The sequence below is a fragment of the Nothoprocta perdicaria genome, unplaced genomic scaffold (genome assembly GCF_003342845.1).
Source record: "Nothoprocta perdicaria isolate Ctin4 unplaced genomic scaffold, notPer1 scaffold_165, whole genome shotgun sequence".
NCBI lineage: Eukaryota > Metazoa > Chordata > Aves > Tinamiformes > Tinamidae > Nothoprocta > Nothoprocta perdicaria.
The window spans coordinates 233,323-258,466 of NW_020454816.1; the positions used below are offsets into that span (position 1 = coordinate 233,323).

General features: G+C 48.2%; 1 protein-coding gene across 1 annotated transcript in view; it reads right to left on the bottom strand.

The window, feature by feature from the left end:
• Positions 1-363: 363 nt before the first annotated feature.
• FGF18 (fibroblast growth factor 18) overlaps positions 364-25,144 on the bottom strand; it is a 58,253-nt gene continuing 33,472 nt past the window's right edge. Inside the window, exons 3-4 of the mRNA XM_026035695.1 lie at positions 16,980-17,086; positions 364-734 (exon numbers count right to left, since the gene is read on the bottom strand). Coding sequence (XP_025891480.1) covers positions 468-734; positions 16,980-17,086 — 374 coding nt within the window. The 3' untranslated portion in view covers positions 364-467. The remainder of the gene's footprint in view (positions 735-16,979; positions 17,087-25,144) is intronic.

Here is a 25,144-nt window from a genome sequence, read left to right on the forward strand (position 1 = left end):
TCACTGCGGCACACACCATCTTGTCTCGGTCCAGCTTGCAGCAGACAATAAATAGATTACTGCAAAAACTGGCACGTTTCAGGGCAGGGTCTCAGTAACTTTGGGAAAGAACTTTGGTTTTCTTTGGTTTTWTTTTTTTTTTTTTATTTTTAATAATTACTTTTTCCTCTGGGGATATGCTTGAAAAGTTGTCCTTTCCAAAAAGAGAAATAAGCACCTGTGTGTCATCAACAACAAGAAGTCAATTTAAATAGAGCAGTTCGTTTTGTTTTTTTTTTCAAGTCACAATAAATCCCTAACAGCTTTTCCCCAGCGTTTGTCATCTAGTCTTTTATTAATTTTTTTATTTTTATTTTTTTTTAAACACAATGTACAAAAATAGAGCTTCTTCCTTATTTTTAATGTAAAAATATTCCTCTGGTGCAGTTTTTTGTGGTTTATTATTGTGACACTGTTTTTGTCTATTTTTAACTGGGGTTGGTGGGTCGTATTCTCTTAGTCCTCTTGGTGACTGTTGTGTACTTGAAAGGTTTCTGTATCTCCACTTGACCCTTTGGGTACCTCTTCATAAAATGCACATCTTGCTGGTTTTCCCGGGTCTTGGGCCCTTTCCGTGGCCTTCCTTTTTTGGTGAATCCCACATACCAGCCTGAATACTTTGCTGACATCAGTGCCGTATAGTTGTTTTCGAGGACTTTTTCAATGAAGACACACTCCTTGCTGGTGCCATCAGGCTGAAAAAGGAGGGGAAAAGATTATTGAAGTGTTACCCCAATGGCAAAAACTCAACTTGGCATAAATAAAATCATCACATCTGGACCTGGCTGTTGGTTCTCAGATCTTAATAGAAGCAGATAGAAACATCAGCTGAAACAGAAATGATAAGAAAAGTGCAAGAGCATCATTCAACCTTTTCTTTCCCCATGCACTCCTATCCAAGGAGAGAAAGATTTTTCAATGCTAAGCAAGACTAGGTGCCCAGCTCCATCAAYGGCAAGGAAAGCAAAATGTTTGGCTTGCATTTTCCACTAGGAAGGAGGGTGCTGTGAATTTGTTCCAAGGAAGCATCATATTTGAAATGGAAGAAAAATCATCAGTAAGCCAAACACAACCTTTCCACTTCTATCACTATTTCTGATAATTTTTCAAACACACCTTTGGGCCTGGTGACCAGGAGGAGTCACCTTGCAGGCCTTATCTCCAACCCCTSTTTAGACCGTTTCAAGCCTCAGTCCAAGTCAACAGGGTGCTCTGGCAACATCCTCCCTCAGGCAGGGGCCTGGGAGCACCCATGGGTGCTAAGGATCTCGAGCCTCCTGGAGGGTCCCTGGGACTGAGCCCAGCCAGGGCTTTAGGAACAGGAGCTCTGTGGCTTCAGGTGGCAACGTAAGCACCAAAGATCCTGCATAGGCTCAAGCCTCTGCTTTTTGGGGAGCTGCTCATTGTTTAAAGGAGACTCGATGGTGTTAGAGGAGAAACGATGCTTCCCCCTTCCCTATCTCTCAATGTTGGCCTAAAATCAGGCACCCAAAGGCCCCAGCATAGGAGAGCACATCTCCACACAATGCTCCTCCTCACACAGGGAGCAGGGAACCCATCTCCACTCACGTCAGGGCCACCTGCATCAGCCCTGCAGGTGCTGATGGGGTGGATATTGCAGCAAAACAACTTTGGGTCAAAGCTCCCAAGCTCAGAGAAGGCACAAGAGGGGATGTGGACCTGTTGGAGCCCCCGGGCTCCTCACTGAGCAGCACAGGAGGAAGCTGCAGGATCACTCAAGGGCCCGCTGAGGCTGGGCCAGGCACTGGGCAACCTCTCCTCACCGGCAGCCTCCTGCCAGGAAACGCATTCTGCATTTGACCGCCAAGTTACCAGTCCCGCACTGCAGGCCCAGGGCCTCCCGTGCACCAGGAGAGGGCAAGGAAGAGATGTGGGTCTGTGGCACCTGGACACGGGTGCAGCTCTGGGTGCTTTATGGAGCACGATATGGAGCACTGTGCCACATTTAATCTACTGCTTAGCCAGGCCAGAAGAAAGATTTCCAGTAGAGCATCAGTCTAGTCCAACCTCCACCTAAGAAAAACACTGGGTTTTAGGGCACTGCAGGCCTCTATTTACATTTACATTTACTGTCAGCTCCGCTCTAGGCAGAGCTAGTGAGGCCAGGAGAACCCCACTGAACTCAGGCCTGGCCAAGCCCGGCTCTTGTGTAAAAGCCCTTCTAGAAAGCCCTGCAAAATCCCAGCGGAGCAGGGTAGGGCTGGAGAGCCCACGCATAGGCAGGGCCGGAGCAGGGCCGGGGGAGCCGCCGCAGCCTCGTGGATCCCCCAAAACCTGCAGAGCAGCTACAGAGGTGACCGTGGGACGAGAACCACCGGGCACCGCGATGCCGGCACAACCCACACGTGCCACAGGCCTCATCCCCAGCCTCCCAAACCACGGCCTGACGCTGCCTGGGCCTCCAGCTCGAACCAGTRAGGCCAGGCCTGCGGCATTCACACACTGCCCCATCAGAGAGGCTGTTTAGAGCCTCATTTAGAGGCCGGAGGCCACGGCACTGACTCTGCAACAGCGAAACAAAGCACTACCGCCTGGTAAAATCCTTGGAAAAAGGCACCAGGCCGCCTCTTTCCTCCCCAAACACGCCATTCCCAGCGCCCAGGGGCGAAGCCGTAGGACTGGCAGGCTCCATCGCTGCGTAGGCACAAAGCTCCTTGCTTCAGCGCCCGCAATTTGAGGCTCTCGAGCGCTTTAATGAAGGGCAGGAGCGGGCAGAGCCGAGGGGTCTCGGTTCCTGGGGGGGTCGTTCTCTGAGCCCTGGGTTTGATCAAAGCCACATGAGTGGGGAAGGGGGAAATCAGTTGACACTGCAGGGTTCCTCCAGGTTTCAATGCGAGGCCATAAAAACCGCCCCAGGTTTCTCAGGGCTCAGCCCACTACAGACCTTTCACCAATAAATGGAGAATTTTTAAACAATACCATGGCTGGGTTTCAAATCCACCCAAACCCAGGTGCTGATGAGCCGACCAAATTTGTACTGCAGGGTAGCAGGTAATTGGAACGGTCATTTCCCCCACGCTTGCAGAATGGGCCTGGACCCGAGCCATGGCCTTGTTGCTAGGAGAATTTAGGCATTTTTGTGCCATTTGGGAGGTTTCCGCTTGCACTGCAATGTCAGGTTCTCATGGAAAACGAAGACTGGAATTAAAAGAAAAAGTGTGTGTAGGAGGGGGAAGTTATTCTATTAATAACAAAAAGTGTTTGCTTATACCTTCAAATCCGCCGACAGAGCCTAAGACGGAGACAGGAGGTGTAGGAATAACAAGGTGCAACTCCAGGCCAACCTCAGGGCTAATTTGAAGTAAACAAGGCGCATGAGATAAAATAACTTGGTTCTGGAAGAGGAAGAGCTAAACGACTTGATAACATGAAATTACAGCAACATTTACAAGTACTTCGAGATAAATCAGGATAAGGACCTCGCTCTTCCCCAAACAGAGCATTCCTGCACGTGCTAAGACATGTCAGAGACAGACAAATGATTTTCAGATACTTGCAGCATGGTTTTATAGCATCTGCTAGAAAGCCCAGCAGAACATAAATCATTCGCACTCGTTACCTACACCGTGGAGAGCTGGACCCCGGATGGTCTGTTAGGGGAAAGTGCAGTTTACGTCAATAACTTCTAAACGTTTCCTCGTTTCCACCGGGTGCCATTTGCTCAAGGTCTGATCGTATTCCTATTTAATAGCAACAGCAAAACGACTCATTGGGTCCATCCTCTCCTCTGCCCTCCACGGGGGAGAAGGACGGACGAGACAAGGGATACGACCCTCCCCAAGCCAAGGAAGGCACTTGGCTTTCCTAACATAAGGAAGATACCTCTACTCCCTGCTCATGTTTTCCCAAGGGATTTTAGCACAAAGCTTTGCCACCGATACRAGGTCGCTCCCTCTCCTGCAGACGTCAGCCATGGGCCGCTGCCAAGCTACATTTCGTACATACTTAGCTGTCAGGATGCACCTCGCACAGCAAGCRCCCTTCCAAACACAGACTTTTACAGTTGGAAACCATTCTGTAAAATAAACGGGAATACCTGAAAGCATGGGAGGCAGCAGGAGCAGCCTGGGTGGGCAGTGTGGGAGGACTACCTGCTGTCCCAGCTCCCAACCAGTCCCATGGAACGGGACTGAGACAAGGACTTTGCAACACAAGGGTGCTGAATTGCACTAGGACTCAGAACAAGTAAAAGAGAGAAATAAACTCCACCTGCAAAGCTACAGCTGCAGTCTTGCCCCCGGGCAGCCTGAATTAGGAACAGGCAGCATTTTGCAAGTACCATCCCCACAACATGTCCTCCTATCAGATGGCTCCAGGGCTACTTTGGTCYTCTCCGAAGGTGGACAGGGCAGGTTGCACTGCTGTGCATTGCACACAGTCACCCACCCGCTGGGCACGGAGAGCTGGAGGATGACACACTTGCTGTGGCATTTGGGAAACAAGAGTCCAGTTGTGCTCCAAAGTCTCTTTAATAGATCACCTCCTGCATTTCCAGTGAAGGCTGGACATCACCARTGGGTGCAAGCAAGACCACTGATGGGACAACTTGCCTCACACTGCTCTTGGAGAAGGGTGTACCTGTGCCAAATATAAGGTCTGTCCCCTACACCATAGTTTTTTGGCCCATTTTGAGCACAGCTCAGAGCAATTCTTCACAGCTGCAACACGGCCATCATTCCTTCCAAGCTTCCTTGATGCATACACCTCAAACATGACTGTCCATAGCCATCGCAGGCTGCTGCTGAGTTTCTAAGACTCGCAAAAATAAATAAGCAGAAGGTTTTACATCTACTCTCCCTCCCATCCAGAAATAGGCACTGCTTCCAAGCAATGCCTCCCGTTTTGTCTTTAAGCCAAGCAGATAACAGCACCTAGATGTCACCCGTAATCACTAGGTGAGCCAAGAGGATGAAGGCTGCAGGAGCACCCTGAGCTTGCCCAGTCCATCGGGACTGCAGGAATGATCTCAGCTTGCAGCAAGAAAGGGCTCCAAGATCGGGACAGAACCACGGTCGCACGACAAGGACACCAACATGCACCTCCAGGCAGAGAAAGGAAAGAAATGTCTCTCCTGAGACCTCAGTTCTTCCCAAGGGAGTAATTCAGAGCCTATTTTTACATATTGCTAGGAGCTGAGCAAAGAGCTGCAAGAAAGTGGGGCTGCAGAGGGCAAACACAGAGACTGTGTGATCCAGGTGCCATAAAGCACCATCCTTCCAGTGGGGCATCTCCAGAAGGGGACACGGGGGCAGGCTCCATCTCCAGAAGGCGACACGGGGGCAGGCTCCGTCTCCAGAAGGGGACACGGGGGCAGGCTCCGTCTCCAGAAGGGGACATGCGTGTCTGGCACAGAGCTGCTCACACGCCATGGGCCACCTCCATCCCACGTGCCAGCGGGGGCAGCAGGGCCACAGGAGCCGCCGAGGCTCCGAGTGCCACCAGTTCCCCAAAGTGGAGCACCGGATTGTTTGCACAGAGCATTTGGCGACTGCCCCTGCAATATTACACACAAAACACGCTGAACTGACACTAAAGTGGAATTAAGTGCCAAAGCATTTGCTGCTTCTACAATTACACGCTGGAGCTCTTTGGTGCTCTTCTCTCCTATGCTTGCTCACACTCTCTTTTTCTTTTCTTTCCTTCTTCTTCTTTTTTTTTTTTTTTTTTTTTTTTTTTTTTTTATGGCCCAACTTGGTCCTATTGCAGGTTTGCTTTCGTGTTTCAAGTTCTCCAAACGGAAAGGATCAAAGGGCTCTTTGTTGTTGGAGCGGGAGCGCGGAGCGAGCCGCTGCTGCCGCGAACAGCTTGCTGCTCCGAGGGAAACCCGGGAGCCTCTGTGCCACCAGCCGGAGCCAAAGCACCAGCAGGTGCAGCCGCCACCACTGCCTCCTCCTCCTCCTCCCCATTAGCCRGGAACACTAAGCCACCTGAGCGGCTTTTTTTATGGGAAAGGGAGGCTGGGGCAGGTTTTCTCATTTAGGCTTCACAAATCTGGCTCAGTGGGCACCCGCAAATCCAGCCTTCGCTGGGCTCCTGCGGCAACAAAGAGCGCGCGCCAGCGGCCCCGCTAAGAGCGGCTGTGGCCGGAGACGCCTCGCAGCTGAAAGGTTTCTCTGCGTCTCCAAGAGGTCCCTTTGCTGCAGCAAGAKGCGGCCTCTCGCGCGAGGCCGGGGCGGCTCCCCTGCCTAATGCTGCTGCTCCTGGATTGCCGGCATTTATCCTGGCCGCAAAAGACACCTCTTGACCCAAAGGCACACTCGGCTCCCACGCGCAGCACTGGGAATGAGGGAGGCTGCATCCCTAAGTGCCTCTGCCCCAGGCGCTTCCTCCTGCTCGCCGGCCTCTGACCCGGCACGGCCCTCCAAGGAGAAGGCTCCGGAGCCTCAGTGGGCGGCTCGATGCAAGCGTCTGCAGCGCACCAGCGAGGTCAGCTAAGCATCAGCTAAGCACCCGGGCCAGCGGAGCGCAGGCGTAAAGCAGCAGGGAGCAAGACGAGTCCAGGAGGGAAGATGCTTTGGAGAGGGGGGGCACCTGCACCAGGAGGCCCCGTGGGAACCAATTTTGCACCTTTTTGCCCACATGCAGTGGTTGGTTGCAGCTCCCTGCCAAGCATGGGCAGAGTCTTTAGCRCACATAGGATGGAAAATACTGTTCTACAGCACCGCGGGCTGCCCAGGTGCTGTATGCCCGAAGCATCCGCAGCTCTCGCGCTGCAGGACCCAGCAGAAACTGGGAGAACTGAGGAGAGAGGCGAGAGGGTTTCTAGGCTGATGCAATTTTATATTGTTATTTCCTTTCATTCAAAAAAAATCACATTTTCACATTTCTAACCCAYATATAGTCACTAATCCTCATAATACCCTGGAGTTGCAGCATCTCACTGGAGAGGATACAAAAGCACAAAGATCAGACTAGTAGTTGTGSTGCTCAACCACACAAGGCTTTGGCGTTCCCGGAGCTGCCTGCCTCACAGCCAAGCTTATTGTTAGCGAGATGAAAGGAAGGAACATACCTACAAATAGAGCCATCTATACAGATGTAAATTTGATTAAATGAAATTCAAAACTGAATTCAAATTTCAAAAAATTGAGGAAATTTTAATTCATGTTACATACTTTGGGCTTGCTGCCATATGAATTGAGCTCCCCTATTACTTGGGGAGCTTTGAAACCGTGTGCAGGTTTCGGATGCGCTTTATCATTTCATGACATCTACCATTATCTGCACAGTCATTTTTAGCCTCCATTGAGATTACACACACTAGTSCTAAACTTTCTACAAAAGATTACTAAGAATAGCAGCCTATTTTAAGTAAGCTTACATTTATTATATAGGGACCTGTGACRTGACATAAAAATTAATAAAAAKATTTTATATAAAACATCAGGTCTAGGCAATGAGCACAGGTGTTGATTTGGCAACAGGTCTGTTGCCARCCTAAGTTGCCAACCTGGGCTGCAAGGTCTACAAGCCAATCCTAAGCTTATTTATATTACACATAAACAYGCACAGACTTTTTCAATTATTTTAAACTAGTAAAGTCTCATTCAACTGTCATTCTTCTAATGACTTCAGTTTCCCTGGGACAAGTTTAAATTAGGGTGRCTACTACTTAAGACCATACATAAGACTGGCTGTCTGCACAGTAGTGTTAGCTCCTTGTGCCACATTATATCACTAAGAAAAAGAGAATTCTGTGGTGAAATCAAGGTGCCATCCATAGAAAATAGTCATCAAGGATCACTCCAGCCTAGGAACAACAAGCTTATTTCTGTGTACCACAAATGTAAGACATGCAAGATTTGCCCTCCTTCATGAAAATATAGTACCTTACTTTACATTTACCCAAAATAATGCAAGAAAATGTCCAGGTCAAAATATATATTTAAGCATATAAATATATTTTTAATATAGGTATAAACTATAATAAGGACCATATCAAACAAGTTAGCTTCTGCAAAGTTAGATCATCAGTTTTGTTCTTCCCTTCAAAATTAGCCTCTGTTCTCACTTCCCATGCAAAACACACTTGAGAGTCAAGCAGAAACAGTCCATGAGCAGCAGATGTACATTCAGGTGGACTCTCARCTACATCCACTCAAGAAAGACAGCATTGCATTACTTGATTCCTTGCTGCAGTTTAAAAAAAAACAAGCAAACAAAAATTTCTAAAGCAACATTTTAAAAAAACTTGACCCCCAACTTGGAAAGGCTTGATATCAAGAAAAATTGAACTGGAAGATAAGAGGGTCTGAAAAAAATGCAATGTAATTCATCTTCATTCAAGCGTCCACATGAGATGCATGCAACACACCCTCTCCACCCAAAGAGCATGAGACAAGGTCAGTGCTCAGCTGATCATTCCCTCCCAATAATTTTAATTACCATTTGACCTTAGGGAACTGAATTATTTCTGTGTGACCAGGTCAAAACAGCTTTTCCTGGAGCATTCTCCTAGCGCTGCAAAGATAAAGCTTGCCTTGAACAGGAATTCTGCACCTGCACTGGGATGGGATGAGGCCCAAAGAGGAAGCCTCCCMTCTGCACTACTGGAGCTCCAGTGCAACACGCAGCTGCAAACACCATGAAACACAAGGGACAGCATGTTAGCAGCCTTGTGGTGAAGCTCATTCCTTGATCACAGAAAGGATTAAATTCTCATGTAGTTCTGAAAATCAAGGCAGCTCTCCTCTGGAAGAGGATATCCAGGTTCCAGTCATGGAGGAAGATAAAGCTTTAAAGGTTAAGCATACAAGTTTGGGCTTCAGAGTGAACCTAGACTTTRCAAAACTTCAATTTGACAGAGATAATTGATTCTTCTTAAGAACAGCCAAAGGAAACATGAAGTTTGCTGAAGAAAAATCCCAAGGTATCTGTATGCTTGTTACACAAGTCACTGGTGACCAGATATAGCCCAGAGATAGAGAGCCAGAAATTCCCTAACATAAATCCATATAATGAAGAAATTTATCTTTAAAATAACAGGATAAGTGGTTGTCAAAAGGCATCTTTTGTTTTATCTTTGAGCAAACATTTGACTTGGAGCACTCTGGCTGTACTAAGAAACCTAAGATAACTGGTGATATTCATAGATACAACTATTTCCTATATGGGACTACTAGCACCTCTGAACCACCTGGGCTGTCCTGTGAAACAAAGTGTGGAGTCTCAGTCCCATCTCAGATATTCCCTGAGGACATCAGATATTCCCTCAGGACACCCGAGGATGTCCTGCTTGCAGGACACACAGCTCATGTCACAACTCCTCTACCCCCAGCTTGGTTGAAGTGGAAACCTTTGGTCCTTGGTGGTCCTGGGAGATGTCTATCAGTCTTGGGTGCTTGGAAGACCACACAAACTTGAGGTAGTCCACAACAGCTTAGCACAGCCCTTAAACATCCCCATTATTGCTATAAGAGCTTAGCTGATATCAAACCAACAACGTGAGTCTCCTACCTGGTAAAGCCGCTAAATCCAAATCAAACCACAACTACATCAATACGGTAACTAGTCCTCTGAAATGGTTGATTAAACATTCAGTAACAAAAGAGTGAATGGCAGAGGGAATATGTACACTAGTCGCCTAAGGATAAGCTGCTTTTCCTTTCTCCATTCAGTGCCATGAATACTACAGTCTTTCAGATGAAAAACCCTTCAGAACCTGAGCATCTAGAAATACACAGACTGAGGTCACCATCTCTTCCTCAAGAACTAAGGWCACATTTATTTAAGAAAGAGAGGTGTTATCTCCCTAAGAGACAGTTTCTTCCACCTCCTCATCCTCCATCCCAAGTAGGCACAGAGCATCAGCTCAAGCACCTCCATATTTCCTAGCTACCCCATTCCCTGGTGCAAGCTCTCCTATCTTTTCTTCTCAAGCTCTGTTGTTTTTCCACATTTATCCATATCCACAAAACTGCTCTCCCTCTTTTGAGCATAGGGATCTTTGGAATGACCTTCAGTTTTCATCTCCCTGCAACACCAACATCAGCTGTCTCCTAGCCCACAGCATCACAAAAATAAATAAATAAATAAAAATAAATAAATCTAAACTTTTTTCCCCATAGAAATGAGCCCCTGTGTTTATGTCATTTTTCCCCCCCTCTCCTTTCCACCTCCAGGGAACCTCTATGCAAAACTCTSCTGTAAACAGTCAAAAACACAGGAGCAGGACAAGGCCCATTGCTAACAGCAAATATTAACGCTGCAAAGCTCCAGTTAGCTCGCACAGACTCCGACCGCTTGGAAGGAGCCACTGCAGCACCTACAGCTCTTGGCTTTGGAGCCAAAGCCGCCGCAATGCCGTAAACACTGGGAAGTAGATTCATTAGGCTTCACCATAAACGGCTTCTTGGGAATCGTTACCCGGCGTGTGCTGCTCCGGGTGAGATTTCCAGGAAAGACCAGGGAGCGCTGGGCATTTGGTGGCCTCCTGCTGAGCCCCGTGCAAGGAAATCAGCGCTCCCGCCTGAGCCCGGCTTTCGTGCAAGCCCAGGGTGCTCRCGCCGTCCCACTGGAGCTCTGCAAAGCTGGGATGCCACCAACATTCCCCAGAGATTGCACACAACGTTCCCCYTGACCCAGCGATGGGTCAGGATTAATAAGTGAATGCAGAAGATTAATAGCTCAATTGGAAGAAATATCATTTTTCTTATTGTTTTTAAGACCCTCGCAGTCCAAGGGCCTTGGGTCAAGACTTTTGGRTAACTGAGGTTGATTTCAGATTAGATCCATATTCCGAGCATGACAAGGTTCACAGATGTTCGGATCTCCCTTCTTTCGGAGGTGTTTATTTAGCTGCCTAAAATGGAAGGCAAACCCAAGGGGAGCGAAAACTCAGCAACAGTTTGCTTTAAAAAAGCAGCGTTTCTGCCATAGCTGAAGAACCACACTGCAGTTCAAACCAAGATGAGCGAAATCCAGCAAAAACCACGTCAGGTTTTGTTTTCACGTGAGATGCCAAGTCAGAAGAGTTATGAGCCAATGCGTCACAGAGAGATTTGCAACATGCGAGCGATTAAACCTGACACTCTACCAAGCTCTGGTCCCGCAAGTGCAACAGTCAGCCCAGAAACTGTGAGATTTTATAAGCCCCTTCAAGCAACCCTAACACCACGCAGCTCAGGAGGAGAAAAAAAAATCTGGATAAGCATCAAAACCCTGTAAAATACAGAGTTTTGCCCCAAATCCAAAATGCAGTTGGGCAGGGCTTCAAATATACAAGCTGAGGAGCGTGAAACCTCATCTATGGCATCGAGACCTCAAATGACAAACCTAGGTATGCAGAGCTGCCGTTGGCAGAGTGCCCTAGYCCATGTGCCCACGTCTTCACAGTGTGTTGGGTCAGTGGGGCGCTGCCCCACCTGCGTCAGGAACCAGGCTTGGGGTTCACCAGGGAAGAGCGGTACCAGCTGCTGTCTCCTCCTCCTCCTCCTCCTCCAGCTGCTCCCTGGTTTTACAGAAACACTCTGGTTTCACCCCAGCAGAGGTTCAAGGGTAGACTTTCAAAAATGCTTGCCCTCGGTCTTGATCACCAAAGTCAACCAAAATGGAGAACCTTTGGCTGCTCCACATGCACCAAAACTAGTGTGTTTTGGAGAGCCCTCCCGTATTTTCTCACCTCAGGAAGACTCTGTGTCCAAGGGGGAATCTGCAGAGCTACCACTGAGCAACCTGGGGCTGGTGTAACCCAAGACACTCCTGTCCTTGCAAGGCCAGAGGTATTACACAGGACCAAGCCTGCATTCATGAGTCGTAACAAGCGCCTTGGCTCTTTGATGCCATCAGAGGGTTTCTTTTTAGCCAACTTTCCTGACTAAACACACACACACGCTTCAAGAAAACCCCTATTTTAAGGCTGTAATGTAAACAGCCCCAAATTATTACTATCCCCTGAAGGCTACTGCTGGCAGGAATCAGTGATAAAGCTCTGCCAGAGCAGTCTGGCATCTAGCAACAATTTGTTTGTTGTCCTGCAAAAATACAGAGTGCCTTGCCATATGGTATTAGCAACTTTCTGGTAACATTTAAGAAATACATTGGCTTGGGAAGCAGTTATCACACCAGAAATAATCCTCCGTTTCTGAGGCAGGTCTAGCCACGTAAACTGGTACCAGCATGATGGGGCTGCCATGCTCCAGCCACCTCAAGTGGCCGGGGCTCCCTGTCTTCTAGGGAGAAGCGTTTGCCCCAGTATTCGTATTAAGATCAAGTCATTCAAAAGCCTTTTTTTCCTTTGAAATAAGACATATATATTATAATGATTTTCTGAAAGTGTTTACACATGTCCTCACTGAGGGCATTTTAAAGAAATCTAAAAGTGACATAGCGACATACGGATTTGGTGGGAAAACACATATTTTAGAGTATTATGTGCTCTTCAGCTTGAAGTTTGAGGAGCTGAACTGATGCAAATGAGACAAGATTTCTGGGGACACGACTTTACTCCTTCCACCCCTTGTGGGCACGAAATATATTCCTGTCCTTCYCAGGCTCTGTTCCTAAAAGGGAGGCAAAATCCAGAGTAAGGAGCCCTGCTTACACACCTGCTCATGAGTCCCACTGGGCTAAATCCCAAGGGTTTTGTCAAGGGATGCACGACAAAGGCAAATATGAATGCAGTGAATCTATATTAGCGGGATCCTTGCTCACGTTTGATTTCAGATCTGACATGCAGTGCACTTTTTATTTTAAATCAGACAGTTGTGTCTAATTTACAGTGAAGCAAGCCAAAATCAAATCAAATAGAGGGATCCAAGCTTGGCCATAGCAGTGACCTTGGAAAAGTAACTGGCTTTCCTCATACTTCACAAGTTCAAYCTCCACTGTCCTTTATGAGAATAACCTGGCAGGGGATGACACCTGGAACCGACACACAGCTTATCAAACTCTGCTCCTGTTTCTGGATAGTCAAAGTCTACCTCAGAATGAGAAATCACCCCAGCTCCTGGGGGTGGGAGTTTGCTAAAGATTCACAGAATCAAGATTGCAGCCACACTGTGTGGAACAGCATCACACGGGACCACAGCACAACCCAAATGACAGGCACCACATTGTCCAAACTGCTCCACACCAAGAGCCCTGACCCCAWGGAGAAGAAAGCTCCATCACCGAGCACCTGCTTCTCCCTCCAGGAAGGGATCCCGAAGTGTTCTGTGTTTACTGCAAGGAGGAGCTGTATTCAAAATGAAAGGAATAACGGGCAGGAGACAAYGTTACCTATGGATCTGACAAGGCACAGTCCAGATAAGGTCAACCAGCAGTGGAACTGCTTCTGAAGCAATTTCAGAAAGTAAATTAGAAGTATGCTTAGTTCCTTCCCCATTCATCTCAAGTCTTTTGCATTCCCACCAATCAATCTTTCAGAAGAAACTACCAGCGACCTGGGGCCTTCTAAGCATGCATGTTACATGAGGCAGACGGGGAATCCGATCATGAGACGCCCTTCCCTATAGGAAGTCTTTAAGTCTAAGTCTTCAAACAGATCAATGACTTCTCRCAAACCCTCTCCTGGTGAGAGGGACAGGAGAGGGGCAAGGAAAGGGAAAGGAAACCTCTGCAACGTCCTGCTCCTCTAGATAGCRCAAATTTCCTGTAAGGGCAGGTGCCACCAGAGCAGTTAGAGGTGGCCAAGCTAATTAACAGCCACCTGCTCCCATCCCTGCCTGCTCTTCCCCACTGCAGAGGCTTAAAAGACTTCTCCTTGGCAGCCTTTTGCAAAGGTGCAGGCCCTGCCTTATTGGCATCATTATCTCAACGCATGAGATGAGAGAGGCAGAGAGAAAAGCCACCAAAGGACCCCCAGGAGAACCGCAGTCAGAAATGCAGAGCTCCTCCAAAGACACCAGTATCTCCTGACCTCCCCTAACATTAAATTATTGCAAATATTCAGAGTCCCTGTGTTCTATATGAAAAGTCACATCACGTCCTTTGCCATCAACACTCTCGCATGTCTACACATAAGAAACTACAGATTGAGGAGGTAGATTGGGAGAGCACGTGTGAGCACCAGGTGAAGCATATCTGAAAATGSTCCTGTTCAATATGGAAATCACACTATTAGGAGGAATTACTAGCATGAAATAGCTTAAGAGATGGTGTAGGAGCACTAACGACCTAGAACAAAAGTGTTTTCACATGAAACGGAAGAGAGGGCTGAGTCCTCATCTCCCCAGTGTTGACAGAAAGTCTGAGTTTAATAAACAGTAATTAAAAAAAACAAGGTTTTTCAACAAAAATGTCTACTATCCCTCTTTTGAATTTTCATATTTCTTATGAAATAAAACTTCACCATAAAGGCCACTGGTCCATAGAAAAGGCTGGTCCAAAATCGGAAGAGTCAGGACATACAAAACAGAGACACCAAAAAGCCAGAGGCAAAAAAAAAAAAAAAAAGAACAGTCAGAAGAGGAAAATAAATAAATAAATGGAGATCTTCCTTGCACCTTCTTTAACACAATACCAAAAAACACCAGCACAGCACAGGCTCCTGAGAAAGCTCTATAGATGGCTGCAACTCAGAAAAGCTGGCACAGCTGCTCTCAAACATTAAGAAAAAATAAAATAAGCAGAACAAAACAAAATCCCCAAAGGCTGCTCTTGTGAACCATATGGATTGGTGCATTTGCTTGTAACTCAGCTAGCTCCAAGGTGGGGACGGAGCCCAGTTTTTGGAGCAGTCACAGTCATCAGATGTTCCAGTCGAGAGCAACAACAACCTGCTCGGGTCCGTAATACCCTTTGTAGGTGATTATGGGAAATAAATTTTTTTTTTTTTTAAAAAAAGCACTAAATTTAAAGCAGGTTTTTCAGCTGGGGGGGATCCAAAAAACGCTGACTGAGGAGGAGAACAAAGCCAGATGGCACATGCCGGTATTGTTGGGGATTATGCAGTGTAAGGCAATAGGAAATGAGCAGAGAAAAAGAACCACTTTCGTCCCATGGCTCCTCTGTTGCCAAATGAACATACCGGGGCAACCGTGAAACAGTCGGTTTATGGGTTGCWTTCCCCTCCACCCCCAAACTGAACTTCGATATTTGTATAAGCCCAGGCGTAACTTTTATCTAATGTTTTCCTTGGGGTTTACTAGCTGTTTAGAGCATGCAGCCCAAAAAGCATTCCCCTCGAACGCTTGCCACAAAGAAAAAAAAAAGTTGAAATTCTGATACTAATTAAAACCACACTCTTTGGTATCAAGAAGACATGCTATTATTTTCTTTCTTGCTCATGAGAAGCTGTTAATACGGGCAACGCGTCTGGAACATTTTCCTTCCAAGCGCGGCGCTCAGTACCCCCTCCTGCTCAGGTCGGCTGCTTTATGAACTTGTCAGCAGTCTGGGGTGGGAAGGCTCACGTGGGATATTTACATGGGGGGGGGAAAAAAAAAAGATTTTCTTGTTTTTTTTTTTTTTTAAATAAGAAATAGTTTGCCAACTTTATGTTATAAAAAGCACATTGGGAAAGAAGAAAGAAGAAGAAAACAAAAGCTTTACGCGTCAGGAAGGGTGATGGGCTGAAGGATCGTCCGGCCTTTTCCCGAGTGGGACAAATGACAGGATGGGTCTTGCCAAAAGATGCTGGACATGGTGAAAAGCAGCCCGGAGGAGCGGAGGACACGGCTCGCTGCTGCACACCATTAGTGATCCACCACGCTGGGGCAAGCGCTATTAAGGGAAGCAGTAACGTTTTATGCTCGCTTTATCCCGACTAATTCGGCCGCTGCCGCTGCGCTCTCGTGCTCTCAGCACCTCATAAACATTAACATATTCATCCTCATAACATCGCTAAGAGGAGGGGAGCTGCTATTATCGCATTTCAAGGATGGAAAGCTAAGGCATAAAGCAATCAGGGGCCAGATATTAGACGTGTTGAGAGCAATTTTCAAAGGCATCCATCCGCATCCTGAGCGCTCCGGGTCCAGCGAAAGGGCTCATTTGCTCATCCGAGAGCAAACGACGTCTCCTTCGGAGCAGGTAATAGCAGTGCAGGGCGCAGGGGTTGGCACTGCTCAGGTTTGGCTTTCCCAAACGATTCCCGAATTGCCACAGATGGGAAGCAGCATCCCGAGAGGCCAGTGCTGCACAGAGAGGGCAAACACAGACCAGATCCRAGCACCACCCTCCTTGCAAGGAAGAGCGGTGCGGAAACAGGGATGCTCCACGCTGCGCATCACCCTTGGGACCCCAAAAGCAAGCGGCGCTTGAGCAGCACCGCTGATTTCCACCTTATGCCTTTCTGCCCTCCCTGCTCCCGCTCCGTGGGCTCGAAACACAACTCGGCTTCCCTGTTTCACAGCCGCAGCGCTGCCAGGTTTTCATTCCTGGCGGCGCAACGCGTGGGCAGCGGGGAAGGGGCCTCCTACGGGCGCCTGGCGCTCTTTTAGCTTTGAGCCCCCTCCTGCCCGCTTGCTAAGCCCCTGGCTTCGCCAGCAACACAGAAAAACCCGCCTGAGTTACAAAAACAAGTTAAGGCATAAAAAATATGACTTCAGCAAAGAAGTTAAGCTGCACGGGCGAACATGCTGTAATTTGTTACATGCTTCCATTGTGCGGGGATCCAAAGTAATAAAATACTCCTGTAATGCTAGAACCGTGAGGCCCAGCCCTGGTAAGATGCTCAGATCCCAGTATTAGCTTTGCCACCCTATACCCCGGCTCACCATGAGCACCACGTTGCTACCTCCCTAGCACGTACCACTTTGGGGACCCTCTCTTTTTATATAAATTTTGCCCCAAATGCTGTTACATTTCTCTCAAGGGATGCAGGACTGGCGGGCCGGACCGCCTTGGAAATGCCCCGTGCCCTTGGTCCTGCTTCTCATTTGAGGCTGTCAGGCCAAGCTCGAACACATCATCAGGGACCTGCGGAGGCTGCAAAAGGTAACACTCGGGTTACAAATGGATTAATAGGAAACACTTACCTTCCCCACTAGCTTGCCTTTCCTGTTCATGCACAGGTAGAAGTCCGTCTCTTTCCCTTTGATCCGGACTTGACTGCCAAAAGTGTCTGTTTCCACTAGAAGCTGGGCTTGTAAAGGAAGAAGAAGAAGAAAGAACAGGGTTTACCAGGGTGGTCACGTCAAAGTGGCTGTCTCCCGTGCCATGCCAAGCCTGGAGAAGCAGAGCCCCATGCTCCTCCCCAGCACTGTGTGGTCACAGCCAGAGGGTCTCCTCCGTACCCAGGCTGCAGGTTCCAGCCTTGCAGAGGCACAAGATCAGCCCAAGAACCAATTTCCCTTTTCCCCTGGCCCCAGCCCTTAAACACTTTGTAGGTGCCCCAGGCACGTGCTGGAGGGACAAGCCAGCACCCTGCTCTTCAGGCCTCCTGTAGATCACTGAGATAGCGAGGAGGGTTGGACTAGATGATCTCTTGAGGTCCCTTCCAACCTCAACCACTCTGTGAGTCTGTGTGAAGGGAGAAGCTTGCTGCCAATTAGGCTTTATAATGAGCCCCTGCATTTTAGGAAGCCTTTGCATGTGCAAACCTGTTCCCAGAAGGTCAGTGATTGCTCTGTGGCAAAACCTAGCTCAGCTGAGCCTACAACTCTTGTCCTGCATGGGAGAAATAGGGCCAGTGACATAGGTCCCATCTACAAGGGCCACCACGCTGGTCTGCAGCACTTGCAGGAGCTGTGATGGAGGATGAACTTCTGCAGCTTAACGTGCCACCTGCCCCAGCACGACTTAACCTGCCAAGCTGCCAGCTGAGCGTCACACGCTGCCCGCCATCATCACAAAATCCTGGACACGTCTGAATCCAGCGCCTTCTTCCACCTCTCCCTTCGGAACTGGGATCTAAACGCAAATTCCAATCGTGCCCCAGGTTCAGATTCCACACATCTCCCCAGAGAGGCAGGAACATGTGGAGTGGACGTTTTGGTTCGGATCCACCTCCAGCATGCCGGGGAGATCGTAGACACGGGCGAAACGCGGGGCAGGAATGTGTGAGTGTCAGCAAGTGCAGATCCACGCGCCGGCTCTGGCAAGTCTCACGTTCGTAGGAGCCCACGTTTGTAGCAAACCCCGCGGCTGCCAAACTGCTTCATCGGCGCTGCAGAAAGGCACGTTCTTTTTGGCATTCGTATTTCAAAGTTTAAAACTCTCGAAGAGCAAATACGCTCACCGTAAGGATTTACCCCGCGGATAGAAATAGGAGTTTGTTTCGTTTAAACGCATTAATATTTTTCCCACTTGTAAAGTCAACTTTTGGCTTCTGCGGYAGTGCAAATATCACAGACCTTTAACTTGCAAGTGCCCTAAATGAAGTCTTCCCTTTGCAGCTCAATCACATAKGCAAGCTCAGAGTTTTTCAATTACCAGCTGCTTACGTTTACTTTGATATATCTGTTTTCCTTTATCATCGCAGGGGATATTTAAAGAATAACGCATTTCTGACTGCAAATGGGAAAATGCCTGTGTTCTATCACTATAATGCTTACAAACACACCTAAGTATGTGCATTTATCCCCGTCTTTCAGAAACGCATCCATGGGGTGGGATAGCTGGGATGGAGGCCGCCTCCCACCTGCCCAGGAGGCACTGCAGGGAGGAACAGCTCCATGAACCACAAACAGGGCTTCACAGGAAGGGTGTGAAGTTGAGCAGAGCCACAGCAGGGCAGATGACACTTGGGCTAAGACGGGCGGCCAAAGGGAGGCTGAGCAAGATGGTCAAGCGCTGGTGAACCCACCAGGAGCTCCCAGGAGCTCAAGGAGGCTGCGCAGCTCCACGTGGGAGCTCACAAGAACCAGGCATAGCCCAAGCATGACCACCTTTAGGACAGTGACCCCCCCCCACCACCACATGCAAAGGCTGGTGGACTAATGGTCAACCACAGAGGGAGAGCACAGTAGCTCTACCCAAGGGGTATGTTATGGAGGGCTAGAGACCCCAAAGTTTGGCCCAAGCGCCATGGCCAACTGTAAAAGCTCCAAAGAGCCTCTCCAGGTCTGCTGAGTAATGCAAAGGAATAGGGGGCCACCAACGGGCCTGGCTTGACAGCCTGTAGACAGGACGCAGCCAGCAYCTGCTTGCCCCGGTTGCAGAACCGCGTCTCCACTGCAAGGTGCTCCCCGTCCATCCAAGCCTCAAACGGCGAAAAACAACGTCCAATATCAGACAATACCTCTGGCCGGCCCCACGTTCATAAAACAGAGGACGCTGAAGGGGAGGCCGGCCGCGCCGGGACCGCGTGTACGCGGATCAGCGAGCGYGGAGCGTGCCGGCGGCCCGCGTGAGCAGTATCCAAGCTGATTTTAATTTGAAAAATATCACCTTAAAAAAGATGCCGGCTCCCTGCTGGGAAAATTAAAACCATCTGGATGGAGTGATTTCAAATAATTAATCTAGGTCTCCTTTGACACCGCTGCTAATTAAAATATGATACCTTCCGCCTCCCCCCTCCTTTAAATAAAGAATTTAAATAAAGGTTAAAGATCTAATAAAATAATGTCACAATTTAGAGCTAAGTGGGACTCACCTTCCCCGTGCACGGGCAAAGGTTATGCCTGCAGTTGAATCCCTCCGTGCTCTGCACTACAACCCAGACCAAGCTGCAGCAGATGGACCAACACGCCACAGGCCACCTCCGCCGGTCAAAACCCCATTCCACCCCACCAAAACCCTCCTGCCATGGTGTGGTTGGGAGCCAGGAGCTCATCCCACTGCCTCTGATCCCCATGGCAGGAGCCCAYGGGCTTTGCTCAAGGCCAGGGTCCCACCAAACCACAGGCACCCACCCTGCAAAAGCACAAGTCTCAAGCTTGCTCGACTGCTGGAAATATTCCTATTTTTAGGGCTCCTCATCCTCCTCCTCTCCCAAGAGATCAGTGTGGCTTTGGGATTAGGTTCACCACTCCATAGACTCCCAGCTAAATGCTTCCTAAACAGCCTCAATGGTGAGCTTGGACAACAAGTCCAATACTAGACAGCCAAAATTACCTGGGATGACTCCCAGCCCAGGATCATCCAACGCTGCAACAGGAGTTTTGGTGACACAGATACGTATGAGGTCTTCTATCTGCAAACAAGTTCAGTCAGCACCAGCAGCATCTCAATAAGCACAAATTGGCCTCGGATTGTGTCTTGTTTGACCTCACAGTGAATATATTGCAGCCCCAAAAGAAGTGTGGGGAAAAAAATGAAGCAAATTTTACCCAGTTTCAGAGGAAATAKGTGGGAGCAGGCAGAGCAGTGTCCTCATGGCACTGTGCAGCCAGCTCGCCCCGCCGGACACGCTGCTTTAAACTCCTTTAGTCCCTGGACGCGCTGCAGGGAGATTACGATCTTTATTTTCAAAAGACCTGCACTCTAGGCTCCAGATCAGGTATTATTGTTTAAATTCTTTGACAGCTACATATTCTGATATATTTTCCAGAAAAAAAAAAGAGAAAAGAAAAGGGAAAAGATGTCTTTGGAGGGTAAGATCTTCTGCTACATGCTTTTGCCTTATTGGCCCATTTAACCTAAACCTTCCTGAAAACTCCCACTGGAAGAGACTGGAATTCCTCACATGTCTAGGTGAAAAGGATTACATATATATGTTGAAAAGCTATCTTCCAGCTAAGAAAACATGAAGTCAGGGAGATATGTGAAGGTGGCAGAAAATATGTCAAATTATCTCGCAAATATTTCCTGGGAGTGGGAGGATGGGAGCCAGAAGAGCATAGGAAAAGAAAGGAGAACWAAGGCACCTGAGAAGTCTAAGGTTCACATAGTATCTACCGCAAAATCCTAAAGTCCAGCAAGCTTCAGCTAAATTAAGCAATAGAGGAAAAGCCAATTAAGGTACATAGAAGGACTAGGCACTGAATAAATGTCTCCTAAGCAGAACTGGCCATAAACACAGTGGAGAGCCTTGATCCATCTTGCAGTAGGGATGCTACTGCTGTCCTCAAGAGGAAACAGATGAGACAAAACCCCCAGGTTGAAGGAGTCGATTTGCTAATGACGGTGCTGGAGCCCAACCAAGGTTAGAAAGAAAACTGGAAAGGCTGTGGAAAAGGCTCCCCGAGGGGACCGGGATCCCACCTTTTGTTGCACCACTTGTAATGACAAGCTCATACTATCGCAAAGCCTGGGAAACTATTCGTAGTGCTTGAAACCGTTTCCAGGTAATGCAGAGAAACGAGGCACGGACAAGCTGAGGTTGGGACCGCGGTTCCTGTGATGGGGAGCAGCTTTCCAAAGCATTAAGTCTCCTGTGATGAACTGAGACAGAGCACGTGCCTTGGTCCTCCGAGTACACCGCATCCAACTCACCCCCAAGAGCAAGTGAGAATAAGATTTACCTTCCCCTAAGACTGTATCTTCCAGGGAAAAGCTCGATATACAGACTATATATWTTCTTATGTACATCCATGCTTAAAATACTTGAAACCTGTTCAAACACAGCCTGCCCCATCAAAATAAAAAAGAAAATTTGAATGCTTTACATGACCACAACACAGGACAGAATGACCCTGTCTCCACTTCACATCTATGACATAATGAAGAAGGAATAATGCCAAAATTATGTAAAGTCTGTAGGGTCTAATAAAGCCTGTGGGCTATGAGCAAGCAAGGGAATCTATGCTGCATCTTGAAGTTTTATTTGCACGTCTGCATATTTGTCGAAAGTATATCATGTTTAAAAGCTATAACCCCTACAATCCAATTCCCTCCTCAATTAGGCGCAAACCAGGAGTAAGAGCAGAAATCAAGGCAGCCGGCGCTCAGGAGTGCCGCGCGCTGACCCACATACCATTACAATTAGCTCAGCACGTCTGTCTTTAGTGAGCACGGAATATATATGTTCAATAGTAAAAACGGCACGACCATCGGGAGATTCCTGCTAAGCCCCCTCTCATCCAGGTGCCCTACCAACAGCTCCAGGTACTTGGAGTTTTTAAGCCATCACTTCATACAAGAAGGGGAACTGTCCAGGCTTAAACCAGGGACGCTGCATGGCAAACAGTGCACTAAAATAGCCTTAAATTGGCCTTTTTATAATGCAGTCTAACTGAAGCGCCCTCCTTAACACCAAAAAAAACACCCAGGTCTGACAAGGTAGCAAATACCTTCTCTGAGGTGAGCGAGGGTAGCTTGGGAAAGAGCAGATTCGGGGCACGTAAAAGCCCTTGCAGGAGCCCTGAGCAATGGACCTCCAGCGCCGAGTCCCTCCTTGCATTCTCCTGGCCTGATTTTGGGAGCAAGGCGAAGCAGAAAGGAGGGTTTGATGCAACCAAAGGCAGGACTGCAGAGACGTCCGTCCATCCCTGCGCCYGTCGCGGGAGTTCAGCAGAGCAACCAGGGCTCAGCACCCCCTGGCACRTGCAACCCAGCGTTCCCGAGCAAGCCCATACGGCCTTGAGCACCAGGAGAGGCTTCCAGGCATCTCWTCCTTTGCAATCTCACAACCAAAGGGCATCCTGTCCCGCTTCCAAGACGTCGAGCTGTCCATTCTGCGCTCGCTGGGCACGTCYGCAGGAGATGATGCCAAGACACCAGAAATAGTCACACTTGTGACAACCTCACCAGCCCAAGGACCCAGCCCCATGCACCTGGGAATGACACGCTGCCTTGAGCGCTCAACCCTGCAGYGTGCACAGGCCACTGTATTCGGGTACAAAAACAATACTGACGTCCTACGGCCAACATGCGCTGTGCAACCTGGCCACCATCACCAGGGTTCAACCATASAAGGTGCCTACCTCCAAAAAATTCCTGCTCCCAGTTCAGCACAAAAACTCCCACAGGGCATGATTCTGACCAGGGTTTTCCCAGAATCGCCGCTGCCGAGAGGATGCCAAAGCTCTTCTCAGTCCCTACAAACAGCCCTGCTCACCACATTTTGGGAGAAGCTTTAACACAAATATACGATCCTTGGAGGTCTTTAATGAGTCCGTGCATATGGAAATCCTTTGATAGTTTAGATGACACAAGACCAGAATAAATATCAAGGTAGATCTTAAAGCTTTTGCCCAACTTAAGTCAGAAAAAAAAAAAAACCTCCCAAAAATTGCCCTCAGATGTTCYTTAAGATTGTATGTATCATGTAAGCAGCCCAAGGTCTCACTGTCCAGAGCGTGTTCATCATGATTCACCATATGTAAAACTAACGTAAATTCCTGTCGTTTTGTCCTGGTGCTGTTTGCACCCATTTGCAGAAATAATAAAACAGGATTAAGCAGTGGAGAATCAGACCTGGCCTCTTGCAGATGTTTTATACATAATTCACCTTAAGAGGCACTAAAAATATTTTGGCAGTAGCTTCGATTATGTTGAATAAGCTTATTTAGACAAGATTCAGTGAAGCTGGAGGCCACAGGTTGTGTGCCTTAGAAAAACGTCTGGCTGGGGAGTGGCAACGGACAAACTCTGAACTGAACTCTACCACCTGCACGCTGGCAGGCACTGAAGAGCAGGCCTGGAAAGAGAAACGCTGAAAATGTTAGCACAGAAATTCCTCTATCTCACCAGGGTGTCTTACTGTCTCCAAACACAGCTCAAGTGGACAGTATTTCTACAGAGGCAGGAAAACTGCTTGAAAAGCTGTCAGGCTCCAAGTCTGGAATTAGTGAAGGATGAACCTAAAAAAAAAAAAAAAAAAAAAAAAAAAAAAAAAAAAAAAAAAAAAAAAAAAAAAAAACAACCTCCAGAAGCTCTGTTATGCTTGAAAAAGCACCTAAAATGAAAAATAAAGGGCCAAACCCCGCTGTCTTTGATCATTCTCATTTGAATAAACTCCTACTGACACAGTAAAGACCAACAGACAAGGACCTTAGAGCCTGGCCCCGAGCGCTGCGCTGAAATGCATCCAAAGTATCGGAATCTCTCGGGTCTGGAAATATCGTGAACCTTCCCCGGCCCGCAGAGGGCTGGAGTCACCGCAAGAACAAACTTTGCCGGGGTTATTTTGACTCTCTTGTTCCCAGCCCTCGGCCGGACCCAACAAAAACAGCARCGCGCGTGAAAATAATAACAAGCAGGGAACGGCCGTCCTGGGAACCCCAGGGGCTTCTTCAAAGCGCCTCTCTTGCAGCGAGACGTGTGGGACAGAGCCTGTTTGTGCTGCCCCACTCGTCCCCTCCGCCTTGGGCAGCCTGGCAGTTGGCTGCTCATCCCCAGCAGCGAAGAAGGGGAGATACAAGCCCTGCTCACACCCGCTTATCTCTAAGTCACAAACACATAAATCCCCAATATCACGACGGCTTTGAGTGCTTCACAAGTCAGTCCATCCACGTTCCGCTGCTGTACCGGCGGGTGCTCCAAATCAGGGCTAATCAGGACAAATCCATAAAGAATTTGCAACAAATTAAGATTATCAGCTGTGTCTGCTATAAAAGGTGTTACTTGGTGCACCGGGCAGGTTTTACTACTCTGTGCCCTCCAGCAGAAGTTGGAATTATGACAATTAATTTTATGGATGGGAATGTTAGAGTATCCGTGTGTTTTCCCCATGGGGCACCCTGTAACTTCCCTGGGAAATAAGAAATACACTGAAACCAAAATCGCACGAAGCTCCAGTACTTCCATAGGGTTCTCATGCCCCTGAACTCAGGGAGCAAAAGCAGCAGCACCATCCCCAAGAACCAGTGTGGAAGTGGGGAAGAGGCTCTAAGCCCCAGACCAGCCTCTGTCCTGACAAAGGGATGCACAGCCACTATATCAGATAAGTCTCAGCTTGATTTTTAGCATTTGTGCTGTTGCTGTGTAAAAGAACCTGCTCCTAAACGACATACACAATCATTGCTTTCATATAAGACTATTACAGCGTGACTATTTGGGGGTAAAGGCTGGAAAAGGAGGACAAGACCTGGTCTCCTGCGGTGCGTGGTGCCCAGGGGACACCCCAGGGCAAGTGTCTTGGAGGACGGGGCTCTACCACAGTCCCYGGACACTTCCTTGCAGCCTTACCCAGAGCAATATCAATAATAACAAAAAACAGATATCACAATTACTCTGCCTTTAGCACCTTTGCCTTGCAAAAATTTCTGGTTTTGGAAGCATATTTGTCATGAGGGTTTTCTTAAGTTATTGCCCTCAGTGCACAGCAGAGGTACGGCTGTTTACTTGCTTTTCGCTGGGTTTTAATTGTGTGAGAAGT